Raw genomic sequence first — 15,389 nt, 5'->3', positions numbered from 1 at the left:
CACGGCAAATAAATAGACAATAACTTTTAAGATATCTTTAGTGGTTGTTTGGTAATGATTATGAAGGAACAAACAAATTCCTTTGGTTTGGTGAGAATCCATAATCTCTCTTTTATAAAATAGTAAAGTCCACAAACTATGAATTATAGTCCAGAAACTAATTCCAAATGTGAGTTTAGTCAAAAAAGCGCGTTTGACATCAAAGTCAAGTATTCAGGAACCTCTCTGATCTTTGTATGAGAATCTTCATGATCAACAAGTATGGACCGTTGGATAAAAATTTAATGGCTACAAATAAGAGATCCCTTTAAAGTTATAATAATTATAATCGTTGGATTTTCATCCAACGGTCATACTTGTTGGTCATGAGGATCCTCATACAAAGATCAGGAGAGGATCCTCATCCTTTTTATTCCCCTATCACTCTCTTTTATTACTATTGCTGTTCTTCGTCCTACTAATTGGTTCTCTCCCTCTCTCTAGACTCTCGTGGGTGTGTTGAGAACTTGACTGTGTGTTGCTGTGATATGGGTGCTCAAGATTTCTGGGTGGTGATTGTTATTGGCTTTTGCTTCCATGCTCAAATCTTGAGCTCCCAGAACTTGACATGCAATCCCAACGATTTGAAAGCATTGGAGGATTTCATGAACGGTATAGATTCTGCGATTGAAGAGTGGGGCAGCAATTTTTCACCTGATTGCTGTAAATGGGCAGGCATCACTTGCAATTCTTCGTCCTCTCTCGGATTGAACCATTCCATTGATACTTATAGAGTGGTTAAACTGGAGCTTCCAAAGAGAAGGCTACTGGGAAATCTCTCTGCATCTTTAGGGACCATGGACCAGCTCAGAACCCTCAATCTCTCTCACAATTTCCTCAAGCACTCGCTTCCAGTTTCGCTCTTCCATTTGCCAAATTTAGAGGTCTTAGACATGAGTTTTAATGACTTTTCCAGCCCCATTCCTGTCGATATCGATTTGCCTTCAATCCAGTACCTTGACATTTCTCAGAACTTTTTGAATGGTTCCCTTCCTGGCAGCATCTGTGACAACAATTCTACTAAACTTCGGGTACTCAACGTGGCCGCTAACTGCTTCTCTGGCAATCTTCCACCAGGTTTTGGCAATTGTACTTCCTTGGAGGACCTTGACCTGAGAGCTAATGACCTTACAGGCACAGGTGATGGTATATTTCGTCTGCGAAAGCTAACCCAGTTGAACATTCAAGATAACAAGCTGTCAGGGGCCCTCAGCGAAGAATTCGGTAACCTCATTAACCTTGTTCGTTTGGATATCTCAACTAATGGGTTTTCAGGAACTATCCCAGATGTTTTCCACAGCCTTGGAAGATTACAGAATTTTGTAGCTCATTCAAATCGTTTTGGTGGTCGGATACCCCCTTCTTTGTCGAGTTCATCGACTATCACTTTGCTTAATTTGAAAAACAATTCGTTGCAGGGCACAATTGATCTTAATTGTTCAGCAATGACTAGTTTGACCTCTCTTGATCTCGGTTCCAATCGGTTTGATGGGCCTATTCCCTCCAATCTTCCCTCCTGTCAACATTTGAATACTGTCAATCTTGCCCGTAACAACTTCACTGGCGAAATCCCAGAAAGCTTCAAGAGTTTCCATAGCCTCTCTTACATCTCGCTGTCAAATTGCAGCCTTTCCAATATCTCTTCTGCCCTTCAAATTTTACAGCAGTGTCAGAACCTGACTACTTTGGTTCTCACCTTGAACTTCTGTGGCGAACAATTTCCTGCTGATCCAACCCTTCAGTTTGAAAAGCTGAAGGTTCTTATTATTGCAAACTGTAGGCTCACAGGTGTAATACCCCAATGGTTGAGTGCTAGCAGCAGATTGCAGTTGTTGGATATATCGTGGAACCATTTGGAAGGAACAATTCCAGCCTGGTTTGGCAATTTTAGCAGTCTTTTCTACTTGGACGTGTCTAATAATTCCTTTACGGGGGAAATCCCGAGAAGCTTAACTGGACTCCCGAGCCTCATTAGTGGGAGGATCTCCATTGAGGAACCTTCCTATGATTTCCCTCTTTTCATGAAGTTGAACGTAAGTGCACGTGGGTTGCAGTACAATCAAGTTTGGAGCTTTCGGCCTACATTGGACTTTAGCAACAACAATCTCAGTGGACCAATCTGGCCGGACTTCAGAAAGCTGAGGTTGCTTCATGTTTTGGATTTGAAGTACAACGGATTATCAGGACCGATTCCGAGTAGTTTATCTGAGATGGTGAGCTTGGAAACCCTGGATTTGTCTCATAACGAGCTTTCGGGGATAATCCCGCCTTCGTTGGTTAAGCTTAGCTTCCTGTCTAAGTTTAGTGTTGCTGACAATCAATTGTATGGGGTGATCCCTACAGGAGGTCAATTTTTGACCTTCTCAAGTTCAAGTTTTGAAGAGAACAATCTTTGCCGCTACGATGTTGCGCCTTGTCCATCCGGACAGGATGATCCTTTGGGAACATGGTTCGGCAAATCAAGCAAGGATTATACCGGAGTTATTGCTGGAGTGTGTATCGGATTCGTATTTGGAATAGCATGTTTCATTGGAATAGATAGGTACGTCTGGACTTTTTAAGGAGAGTAGATCCTTCTGTTTTATGTTTTCTTTTGTATGCTCGTGACCTAATGTATAAAGAGTAGTATTTCAAAAAAAAAAAAAAAAGTATAAAGATTTGTAACTAGTAAGCTTTTGGTTAATTCTAGCATCAGATTATCTGTATGTAGCAACACTCACACACAAATGATGAGCACCACACTTGTACATAAACAGTGAGAGGTGCCACATACGAGTGTTTGTATGCAAGAACTTAAGTAATGGGAAGTGGATTCCCTTGAATGTAACAAAACAAGGTTAATTGTAAGGGATACGGTCCATACGAATTGGAAATTACTTGGGTGGAAGCATGTCCTGTGGAGCTCCTCAATTCCCCCTCTCTTACATATGCTTGACGGGTTAGATGAATTATTTAATAAGTTTGAGAAGTTAAAAAAATGAACACACTTCTTTTTTGTGATGTTATATTATTAGTACGTGACATTGTTGACAATGTTTCAATATAACTTAAAAGTATTGATGAGGTTCGACTGTCAAACCAATTGATGGAAACACACACACACACAAAAAAACCACCTAGCTCCACCCCTACATTCAGGCCCCATCCACCCACAATTTTTGCGGCTTGGGCCGCCGTAAGACTAACCACTGAGCCTAATGGAGGTTCTTACTTGTGCTTTCTAAGTTATGATTATTCTCTGGTGCTCATAGGCAACACCAAAAAACCACCTAAAAGCTCCACTTCTGCATTCAGGTCCCACCCACCTAAAATTTGAGTGTCTTGGGCAGGCTTAAGACTACCTCCCCTGAGCCTAATGGAGGTCCTTACTTGTGCTTTCAAAGTTATGATTTCACTTGTGCTCATTCCTATTTACACATTTAACCTTCTTTGCAGACTTTTACATGTGGTGAGAGGTCTTTTTTTTAATCACGGATGCTACACATCCTTAAAGATGTCATGCGTTAATTATTTTTTATTGTAATTGTTAAGATATATTTTAATATATTGTGCATGCAAGAAGTATTTTTGTAATCACGGATGTTACGCGCTCTTAAAGATTAATTGCTTTAGTCCTTTAACATTGTTATTTAGTAAGAAATTGTTTTATAAATTATGCATGTGAAAGATTATTTCTTTATCATATATGCGTGTGAAAGTCTTTTTCTTTAGTTGCTAATCATCATTTTATTCGTGCAAAATGTGAAAGTATTTTTCTTTAGTTGCTAATCATCATTTTATTCGTGCAAAATGTCTATCACATATATCTTTCATACTTTTTGCAGCATTAAACGGGATCCCCACGCATTGAAAGGAGAGACAAAACATAACCATATGAGCTTCTTCGACCAACATTTAATTTACTTGATAAAGACAAATAATTAGACGACATTCAAAGTTGATCCCTTTTATCACTAAAAAAGAAGTAATAAAAGCATGGTTTCTTCTCCTCGAGCATTAAAGTTCGACGAAATGAATCAAATTCTTTGTAATCTCAACGGCCAATGAACCTGTAAAGATCATGTGAAAGAAAGCATTAACATGTTGAGTTCATCAATTGGATGCAGACATACAAAGATAAAACATGACCCAAATAAATTGATATGCATTTCTGTTACCACATATCACCAAATGGCTTTCTCTCACTAACTCGAATTGCAAACTGGAAAAGCTGAAGACCCAGAGAATGTCGAAAATGCAATTTAGGGTGGGTGGGGGTTTAATTTTGCGATTAGGTAAGGTATGGAGATGGGAAGATCATCGACATGACAACAGATTCGAAGGCACAGCCCCGGAGACGGCCAAGAAGGCGGAGAACCTCCATGGAAGCGACGACTGAAGAAGCCGTTGAGCCTGCCAAAAGCATAAAGTGGTCCAAACCCAAATCAACAATGGCAGACCTAGAAGCCCATTCTCTTGAACATGGGCTACCCAGAAACCTTCAGAACCTAAAGCCGAAGATACAAATTTTCCATTTAATATGAATTTTTTTTTTTCAGCATTTTAAAACCAACTTGGGAACTTAGAACCCGGAATTTAATTTTTTTTCTTAATTTTATTCGATTATTTTTGTATTTTCTAACACCCAGAACCCAGAAAATTGCAGAGAAGGATAGAGATGAGCGTTGTCTTTGCACTACTAACATCATGGCTAAACCCTAGTCATTTTCATAAGTGATTTTCCTAAAAACTGTTGGAAAAAAAAATAAAAAAAATTAGGGCCAAGTCTTCTCTAATTTCTATGGAGCAGGTTTATGTAGTTGATCTTTCGTATCCATTTGAAAGTCATTAACAGAATCACTCATAGATTCCGTTTAGGATTTTAAGTGACTTTTGCAAAAGAACGTGAAAGGAGTTTTTCCATAAATTTGTGTTTGGTGTGCTTCTCCCTGTAAGTGAATATGAACCTTCCAAACAAAATTCCTTTGGTTTGGTAAAGAATCCGTAAATTTCGGTGATTGGTGATTTTAGTAGTCCATGATTTATAAGATTAAAGTCCACAAGATCCAGTCCACAGACTAATTCAAATTTGAGGTTAGTGAAAGAAAGCGTGTATTTTTTTTGTCAAAAAAAGAGAGCGTGTTTGAACTATCACTCTCTTTTATTAATATTGCTGTTCTTCTTCCTGCTAATTGGTTCTCTCTCTCTCTCTCTAGACTCTTGTGGGTGTGTTGAGAACTTGCCTGCGTGTTGCTGCGATATGGATGCTCAGGATTTCTGGGTGGTGATTGTTATTGGCTTTTGCTTCCAAGCTCAAATCTTGAGCTCTCAGAACTTGACATGCAATCCAAATGATGTGAAAGCATTGGAGGATTTCACGTCAACTTTAAAAACTGTGATCCACGGGTGGGGAAGCAGTTTCTCATCTGATTGCTGTAAATGGGAAGGCATCACTTGCAACTCTTCATCCTCTCTCGGAATTGGATTGAACAATTCAATCGATACCTTTCGAGTGGTTAAGTTGGAGCTTCCAAGTAAAAGACTAGCAGGCAATCTCTCTGCATCTTTAGGCACCTTGGACCAGCTTAGAACCCTCAATCTCTCTCAAAATTACCTCATAGGCACGCTTCCAACTGCTCTTTTCCGTTTGCGAAATTTAGAACTCTTAGACTTGAGCTTTAATGATTTTTCCGGTCCCATTCCTTTCGGTATTGATTTACCTTCAATCAAGTTCCTTGATATTTCTCAAAACCTTTTGAATGGTTCCCTTCCTGGCAGCATTTGTGACCACAATTCTACTCAACTTCGGGTACTCAACGTGGCCGCTAACTACTTCTCTGGCAATCTTCCACCAGGTTTTGGCAATTGTACTTCCTTGGAGGACCTTGACCTGAGTACAAATTATCTTACAGGCACAGATGATGGTATATCCAAAGGTTTATTTCGGCTGCCAAAGCTAACCCAATTGAGCATTCAAGACAACAATCTAGCCGGGCCACTCAGCGAAGAAATCGGGAACCTCGTTAACCTTGTTCGTTTGGATATCTCAAGGAATGGGTTTTCAGGAACAATCCCGGATGTTTTCTACAGCCTTGAGAAATTAGATTATTTTGTAGCTCATTCGAATAGGTTTGGTGGTCAGATACCTCCTTCCTTGTCGAGTTCATCGACTCTTTCTTTGCTTAATTTGAGAAACAATTCATTGCAGGGCTCAATCGCTCTAAATTGTTCAGCAATGATTAGTTTGACCTCTCTTGATCTCGGTTCCAATAAGTTTGATGGGCCTATTCCCTCCAATCTTCCTTCTTGTCGACATTTGAGTGATGTCAATCTTGCCCGTAACAACTTCACTGGCGAAATGCCAGAAAGCTTCAAGAATTTCCATAGCCTCTCTTACCTCTCCCTGTCAAATTCCAGCCTTTCCAATATCTCTTATGTACTTCAAATTTTACAGCAGTGTCAGAACCTGACTGCTTTGGTTCTCACCTTGAACTTCCGTGGCGAACAATTTCCTGCTGATCCAACCCTTCATTTTGAAAAGTTGAAGGTTCTTGTTATTGCAAACTGTAGGCTCACAGGTGTAATAACCCAATGGTTGAGTACTAGCAGCAGATTGCAGTTGTTGGATATATCATGGAACCAATTGGAAGGAATAATTCCAGTCTGGTTTGGCAATTTTAGCAATCTCTTCTACTTGGACATATCTAACAATTCTCTCAGCGGCGAAATCCCAAGAAGCATAACAGGGCTTCAGTGCCTCATTGCGGGTAGGATCTCAATTGAAGAACCTTCCCCTGATTTCCCTCTTTTCATGTGGATGAATGTGAGTGGGCGAGGCTTGCACTTGCAGTACAATAAAGTTTGGAGCCTTCGGCCTACATTGGACTTTAGCAACAACAATCTCAGTGGAGCAATCTGGCCAGACTTCAGGAAGTTGAGGTTGCTTCATGTTTTGGATTTGAACAACAACAGATTATCAGGACCGATTCCGAGTAGTTTATCTGAGATGGTGAACTTGGAGATTCTGGATTTGTCACATAACGAGCTTTCGGGGATAATCCCGCCTTCGTTGGTTGACCTTAGCTTCTTGTCCAAGTTTAGTGTTGCTGACAACGAATTGTATGGGGTGATCCCTACAGGAGGTCAATTTTTGACCTTCTCAAGTTCAAGCTTTGAAGGGAACAGTCTTTGCGGTTACGGTGCTTCCCCTTGTCCATCAGGAGAGGATGGTGCTCCGGGAACATGGTACGGCAAATCAAGCAAGGATTATACCGGAGTTATTGCAGGAGTGTGTTTCGGATTCGTATTTGGAATAGCATGTTTTATTGGAATAGATAGGTACATCTGGACTTTTTAAGGAGAGTACATCCTTCTTTTTAATTATTATTTTGCATGTTCGCGACGGAATGAATAAACAGTAGTATTACCCAAAAAAATAAGTATTTTTGTTGTAAAGTGAGGAATTTCAGCACCAGGCACCACACTAACACTTAAATGGTGAGAGGTGGGAGTTTGTATCCAAGAAGTTATTTTAAATGATGGAGGTGGATGCTTTTGAATGTAACAAAAAAAAAAAAAGTTAATCTTAGTTTAAAATTTCTTGATTTTCAACATTTGATACATGAAATTTTTTTCATCCTAAAGTGGAACCTGAAGTCGTAATTTTGGGACATCTTCATACATCCGTTAAAATTGCTGTTAAATCAACCGTTAACTAATGACGTGACGTCCACATGGACAATGACTGGATGTTACGTGTCAATATGGGCCCACATGAATATTAAAAAACTATAAAAAAATAAAAATTATTTTAAAAAAATAACTTAGGTTATCTCCTACCTCCCCCGACCCTCATTCCCTTCTCCCTCTCTTCTCTCCTCTGCACCCTCACTCCCTCACTCCTTTGATCCCTCCCTCCACCTCCACGTCAGAATTTCAGGGTCATCCAGGAGAAAGATCGTCAAAACCCGTGGACGACACTAATGTCGAAGGTTTAAAGTAGCAGGAACTGGAAAAGCAGCCATGGCTGTAGATTTGCGTTTCTAGCGGCGCACGACATCCTCGTGGTTGCCCAACAACTCATCAATTTCTCTGGCGATCAAGCCCAGCAACCCTTCCGCCTTCCAAGCCTTCAAAGTGATAATTTGGGCGTCGGGTTGGGGTTTTTTCTTTTAGGTTTTTAAATTTTAAATTTTAAGTTGGATTGATCTGAGGAGAGAGAAAGGAGGGGAGGTGAAGAGGGTGGAGGATAAGGAAGATGTGGGTCGGGGAGGTGGAGGGAGGGATCAGGGGAGTGAGGGATTGAAAGTGCAGAAGAGAGAAGGGAGGGAGGGTCGGGAAGGTAGGAGATGACCCAAGGTTTATTTATTATTTATTATTATTATTATTATTATTTATATATAAATAAATTTTATTGTTTTATATTTTTTTTTAATATTCATGTGGGCCCATATTGACACATGGCGCCCAGTCATTGTCCACGTGGACGCCACGTCACTAGTTAACAACTAATTTAATAGCAACCTTAACGGATGTATGAAAATGTGCCAAAATTATGACTTCAAGTACCATTCTGGGATAAAAAACAAAAACTTCATGTATCAAATGTTAAAAACTAAGAAACTTCAAAGTAGTAAACTGAGATTAACCAAAAAAAAATAAAAAAAATACTGTAAGGGATACGAATTGGCAAAATACTTGGCTGGGAGCATGTCCTAAGGAGCTCCTCAATTTCCCCTTGTTTACATATGCTTCTCTTTGGCAGTACACCGGTGCCATAAGTTCTCCAAATTCTAGCTTATGAGGACCAACTGACCAATACGTATACATATGCTTCTCTTGGGATTTCCCCTGAATTCAGCCTCCCACCCACGCAAAATTTTAGTGTCTAGGGCCGTATACAAAATGAATGTGGTCTCTCTGTGGCTTCAAGTAATGACTGACATGTATTATTGTCATAAATTTAATATGTGTAAAGCAATGATCGAGGCACAGAGAAACCACACCCATTTTAGGTGCAGAAAATTGAGTCTAGTGGTTATTAAAGCATGTAGTGCAAGCCACTAATTCTTAAAAGTTAAAAACCTAATCATTCTTTTCTATAGATGCGATTAATTTAGCCACTAATTCTTAAAAGTTAAAAACTTAATCATTATTTCTATCTTTTTTTAATAAACGATATTATCTACACTAGAGGGGAAGGCATGTGCTTAGACTCAAAATAGATTAGCAATAATGTGATTCAACTTCGCTTTTGACGAGAATCAAACCTAAGATCTCTCACTTATAAGTGAATAGACTACTAGACCACTAACTACTAAGTGACTAATCCTTATTTCTATAAATACAATTAAATAACAGATCATCTAGGAAAACTAAATTTTAAACCAAATCTTAAGACTTAATGAAACATAAGATTAATTTTCTCTTTTATTATTTCTATAGCACGTAATTATGTGGATGATGAGTGACAGACGACATGGATCACATTTTCTACATATAAGCATCGTTTGGTACATTGATTGGCAATCTTGACTCAAAACCGCACTGTTGAGGCCATCTCTGATGGAGTGGCTAATGGTCCAAAAACTAAACATTGGTTTGATTTATCAAAAAATTCATCTTTAACTGAAGATTGGGCCGTGACATTATTTGGCCAAAGAGATATCATGCTGGCCAAATGTAGCCAGCCTCTTAGCCTATTTTTTGAGAGTCAACTCCTCAGTTGCAATAATTGATTTAAATTCAACAGTTAGATTTGAAACCATCCAAAGGTTGTTTAATTAAATTAATTAATAAAATTTAAAATACAAACTTAAAACTAATAAATTATTGAGGCGATTATGTTTAGCATTTTCGGTTAGAGATGATATATGAATATGGTCTAACACTATTGTTGACCCTAAAAATTACAAAGCCTACATGGCGCGCATGCTGAATAATTAATAAGCTAACTACGTCATTCGGTTGAATGCGGGGCGTGCCAACTCGTCGGCTAAGCTCAGCCGAGGAGTAAAATCTATTGATATTGCGTTAAGCGCGTTGCTGACTTCTTTATCTTGCGACTGTGGCCGAGGAAGTAACAAATCTCAGCCTTTGGATTCTCGAGCCTAAAGACAAAGTTGCTAATTATGTGAAGTTCACAAATCGTCGGTGCCCGATTTGGTCACAGTGATTATATTCGTAAGTATATAAGCACGTCGAATCGACACCAGACTGTACGGACACAAGTATTCAAAGGTGATGTATGTCTTGATGGTGAATATGGTTCAGCCGTCGGAATGCCGAACTTTGAAACTCACTTGTGAGTATCCAATCGTAAAATCACTCGGCGTCTAGTACGCCGAATGCCGTAACTCGTAACACCTTACTTCACCGAGAAGGCTAATAAGATGACCTCTGCCAATAAGGATTCGAAAACCTTTCTCGACCGAGACTTAGATAGGTAACCAGTCGGCCTCGACGCAGTGCTGTTTATCCAAACTGAAGGTGCTCCTCGGTCGGCTAATTCTACAACAACAGTGCTGTTTATCCAAACTGAATGTGTTCGCCAATTGCCTTCACAATGCTTTTTATCCTAACTGAAGATGTGTTGGCGAGAAAAAGAAAATAAAAAATCTCAAGATGTTTGAGAGGTTTTGTGCAGGGTAATTTTGGGTTGAATTAGAGGTCTCGAATTGTTGCATGATGTCTTGTATTTATAGCATCAACTCCTTCTTAAGATCAAATTAAACTCCTATCTGGATTGGAAGTTCTTGTTTCGTTCCAACTTTGCTTCGAACAACCCTACTCCCATTAGGACTTTGAACTCACCCCTTTTTGGAGCTTTATTCATTGTTGGTCGAGAATCTTAATTGCACTAGGACTTCCTCAACCCCTTTACTTATTTGAACTACTCATTCTTGTAATAAGACTCGACCATCCCTGCTGAATGGCCTGGAATCACCAGACAGCCCATAGTAATTTACACGGCTTTGGGCTGAGCGCAAACCAACACTCGGCCCAACAATATTATTTTGGGCCCAAATAACTATTCATTTAGAAAATAATATTTTGCAGAGCTATAATTATGAACGAGGCTATATTTAACGTTTTTGATTGAAGATGGCCTGACAATCCTTACTTGAACCTTGATCGAGTAGGGGTTTTTGGTAAGTGAAAGGATTCATTAGGAATGCCGTTTAGTTTAGATTCCCGTGACTAGCATGGAAAGAAAGCAATTAGTATTTGGAAGGTTGCTCCATTGACACGGCAAGAGTCCAGGTGGCAGTATAAGACCAGGCCAAATTTTGTTTGATTACCTTAACAGTATCAGAGGTGCAGTAATCCTTGGATTTGATTTTTTGAAATCATAGATATGGTGTCAAGTAGTAAGTAAAAAGGTGACATAGATAAATTAGGGCAAAGTCTTGTCTAATTTTGTATGGAGTAAGTTTTGTACACGTCGAGGGACAATGACTATATAGTTAATTTTTAGCGTTTGTTTGAAAGTAATTATAAAAAGACCAGCCAAGTCTTCCTTGATTTTTGTTGAGCAAGGTTTGTTGTACACGACAAATAGATAGACAATAACTATAAATGTTGATCTTTAGTTGATGAAGAACCATAAATTTCAATGATTTGTGATTTTCGTAGTCCATGATTTATATAGGATTAAGGTCCCCAAATAATGAACTGTAGTCCACAAACGAATCCCAAGTTTGAAGTTAAAGAAAGAAAGCGTGTTTGACTTCTATGTCAAGTAATTTCATTCGATCTTTCCCTATCACCCTCTTTTATTAATATTGCTGTTCTTCTTCCAGCTAATTGGTTCTGTCTCTCTCACTCTCTCTCGACTCTCGTGGGTGTGTTGAGAACTTGACTGTGTGTTGCTGTGATATGGGTGTTCAGGATTTCTTGGTGGTGACTGTCATTGGCTTTTGCTTCCAAGCTCAAATCTTGAGCTCTCAGAACTTGACATGCAATCCAAATGATATGAAAGCATTGGAGGATTTCACGTCAAGTTTAAAAACTGTGGTCGACGGGTGGGGAAGCAGTTTCTCATCTGATTGCTGTAAATGGGAAGGCATCACTTGCAACTCTTCATCCTCTCTCGGAATTGGATTGAACAATTCAATCGATACCTTTCGAGTGGTCAAGTTGGAGCTTCCAAGTAAAAGACTAGCAGGCAACCTCTCTGCATCTTTAGGCACTTTGGACCAGCTCAGAACCCTCAATCTCTCTCACAATTTACTCATGCACTCGCTTCCGACTTCGCTCTTCCATTTGTCGAATTTAGAGCTCTTAGACTTGAGTTCTAATGACTTTTCCGGCCCCATTCCAGTCGATATCGAGTTACCTTCAATCCAGTTCCTTGATATTTCTCAAAACCTTTTGAATGGTTCCCTTCCTGGCAGCATCTGTGACAAAAATTCTACTCAACTTCGGGTACTCAACATGGCCACTAACTACTTCTCTGGCAATCTTCCACAAGGTTTTGGCAATTGTACTTCCTTGGAGGACCTTGACCTGAGCACAAATTATCTTACAGGCACAAGTGATGGTATATCCAAAGGTATATTTCGTCTGCGAAAGCTAACTCGGTTGAACATTCAAGATAACATGCTGTCAGGGGCGCTCAGTGAAGAAATCGGTAACCTCATTAACCTTGTTCGTTTGGATATCTCAACTAATGGGTTTTCAGGAACAATTCCAGATGTTTTCCACAGCCTTGGAAGATTACAGAATTTTATAGCTCATTCAAATCGTTTTGGTGGTCAGATTCCCCCTTCCTTGTCGAGTTCATCGACTATTTCTTTGCTTAATTTGAGAAACAATTCATTGGAGGGCTCAATCGCTCTTAATTGTTCAGCAATGATTAGCTTGACCTCTCTTAATCTCGGTTCCAATCTATTTGATGGGCCTATTCCCTCCAATCTTCCCTCTTGTCGACATTTGAGTGATGTCAGTCTCGCCCACAACAACTTCCCTGGCGAAATACCAAAAAGCTTCGAGAATTTCCATAGCCTCTCTTACCTTTCGTTGTCAAATTCCAGCATATCCAATGTCTCTTCTGCCCTTCAAATTTTACAGCGGTGTCGGAACCTGACTACTTTGGTTCTCACTTTGAACTTTCCTGGCGAACAATTTCCCGCTGATCCAATCCTTCATTTTGAAAAGTTGAAGGTTTTGATCATTGCATATTGTAGGCTCACAGGTTCAATCCCCCAATGGTTGCGTACTAGCAGCAGATTGCAGTTGTTGGATATATCGTGGAACCAATTGGAAGGAGCAATTCCAATCTGGTTTGGCAATTTTAGCAATCTCTTCTACTTGGACATATCTAACAATTCTCTCAACGGGGAAATCCCAAGAAGCTTAACTGGACTACCGAGCCTCATTAATTGGAGGTGCCCAACTGAAGAACCTTCCCCTGATTTCCCTCTTTTTGCGTTGAGGGTGAGTGGACGAGGATTGCAGTACAAACGAGTTTGGAGCTTTCGGCCTACATTGGACTTTAGCAACAACAATCTCAGTGGAGCAATCTGGCCAGACTTCAGGAAGCTGAGGTCGCTTCATGTTTTGGATTTGAGGTACAACAGATTATCAGGACCGATTCCAAGTAGTTTATCTGAGATGGTGAGCTTGGAGACTCTGGATTTGTCTCATAACGAGCTTTCAGGGGTAATCCCCCCTTCGTTGGTTAAGCTTAGCTTCTTGTCCAAGTTTAGTGTTGCAGACAATGAATTGTATGGGGTGATCCCTACAGGAGGTCAATTTTTGACCTTCTCAAGTTCAAGCTTTGAAGGGAACAGTCTTTGTGGCCACGATGCTTCCCCTTGTCCTTCAGGAGAGGATGGTCCTCTGGGAAAATGGTACGGCAAATCAGACAAGGATTATACCGGAGTCATTGCCGGAGTGTGTGTCGGATTCGTATTTGGAATAGCATGTTTCATTGGGATAGATAGGTATATCTGGACTTTTTAAGGAAAGTACATCCTTCTTTTCTTTTTTTTCTTTTTTTTTTTAATTTTTTATTTTTTATTTTGTATGCTCGTAACGTAATGTATAAATAGTAGTATTACCCCAAAAAAAAGTGTTTTGGTTGTGAAGTGAGAGAAATTACAGCCCCATGTTGCCCGTATGTAACAACACTCGTACATAAATGATGAGAGGTGCCTTATACAGGCGTTTGTATGCAAGAACTTATCTTAAGTGATGGGGGTGGATGCCTTTGAATGTAACAAAAATAAAAGGATGTATTGTAAGTGAGACGGATTGAAAAATACTTGGCTAGGAGCATGTACTGAGGAGCTCCTCAATTCCCCCCCTTTACATGTGCTTGATTGGGTTAAATGAACTATTTAATAAGTTTGAGAAGGAAAAAAATAATGAACACATGTCTCTTTGTGAGTGTGTGATGTTGTATTATTAATAGATGACGTCGCTAGTAATGTCAGAAATTGTTCCCCAAATCTTAATTTAAAGTATTATAAAGTTCGACTGTTACCAAATAACCCAACGCATAAAATAAAAATCCACATAAAAGCTTTACCCCCTGCATTCAGCACCGACTCACCCAAAACTTTGTGTCTTAGGCCGTATACCTTAGGGCCGACATGAGACTACCTCTACTGATCCTAATAGCGGTCCTCACTTTGCTTTCTAAGTTATGATTTTTCTCTAGCCCACATGCCCGTTTACACATTTATATACACGTGAGTAAAATGGACGAACAAGATAAATCCTTTAATATACGTTACAACCGGGTGAAAGAAACCCGAATTGCAAACTCGAAAAGCTGAAGACCCGATTAACGTCACTCCTTTGCTCTCTCTCTGTTTCCTCTCTCTGGCGTCTGTCTGCTCCACTCCTCTTATGCAATTTTTCTTTTTCGAGAAGTAATATTTTTATTGTTTATTTTTTGTCCAGCTTTGTTGTATTTCCTACTTTTTAATCCGGATTATTAAAATTTGATCTAACTGTTAAAATTATTATAACGTTTAAAAAGAGCCCATCTTTTTAGCCATTAGATCAAATTTCAAAGATCCAAATTGATGAATTTAATAGAAGGAATCCAAAGAGAATCCCTTTCCGTATTATAAATCTAGCCGTCCAGATTAATTAATGGCTCAGAAAAAAAAAATGTGCAAATAAGATGTGCATTTACCTATATATGTGCACTACTAGGCTAAGAGGCCTTGGGCTAATAACAACTTAGTGCTTACACGCTGAGGCCCATTTAATACTTGATCAGGACAAAAAACCCCAGCCGAAGACAGTGCTCGGGAAAGTTTGTTAGGGATGTCTCGTTCTAATGGGGTCGCATCCGCAATCTGTAGCGAGTGGTTGATTACATCGTTAGTTTTGATTCTTAATTAATAGGATGCAAA

General features: G+C 39.5%; 3 protein-coding genes across 3 annotated transcripts; all 3 read left to right on the top strand.

Annotated features, from left to right (window-relative positions):
• The first annotated feature begins 463 nt into the window (after positions 1-463).
• LOC103943167 (phytosulfokine receptor 1-like) lies at positions 464-2,926 on the top strand. The gene has a single exon (XM_009353386.3). The coding sequence runs from the start codon at positions 528-530 to the stop codon at positions 2,598-2,600; it is 2,073 nt and encodes a 690-aa protein (XP_009351661.2). The 5' UTR covers positions 464-527; the 3' UTR covers positions 2,601-2,926.
• A 2,295-nt stretch (positions 2,927-5,221) lies between these two features.
• LOC103943168 (phytosulfokine receptor 1-like) lies at positions 5,222-7,577 on the top strand. Its single transcript, XM_048584846.1, has one exon. It carries the CDS (start codon positions 5,279-5,281, stop codon positions 7,373-7,375), a length of 2,097 nt encoding a protein of 698 aa, XP_048440803.1. The 5' UTR covers positions 5,222-5,278; the 3' UTR covers positions 7,376-7,577.
• A 4,255-nt stretch (positions 7,578-11,832) lies between these two features.
• LOC103943169 (phytosulfokine receptor 1-like) lies at positions 11,833-14,198 on the top strand. The gene has a single exon (XM_009353388.3). It carries the CDS (start codon positions 11,896-11,898, stop codon positions 13,981-13,983), a length of 2,088 nt encoding a protein of 695 aa, XP_009351663.1. The 5' UTR covers positions 11,833-11,895; the 3' UTR covers positions 13,984-14,198.
• The last annotated feature ends 1,191 nt before the right edge of the window (positions 14,199-15,389 follow it).

The sequence above is a fragment of a genome, unplaced genomic scaffold (genome assembly GCF_019419815.1).
Source record: "Pyrus x bretschneideri cultivar Hongxiangsu unplaced genomic scaffold, Pyrus_bretschneideri_v1 Contig22, whole genome shotgun sequence".
Lineage (NCBI taxonomy): Eukaryota > Viridiplantae > Streptophyta > Magnoliopsida > Rosales > Rosaceae > Pyrus > Pyrus x bretschneideri.
This window is presented reverse-complemented; position numbering and strand designations above follow the sequence as displayed.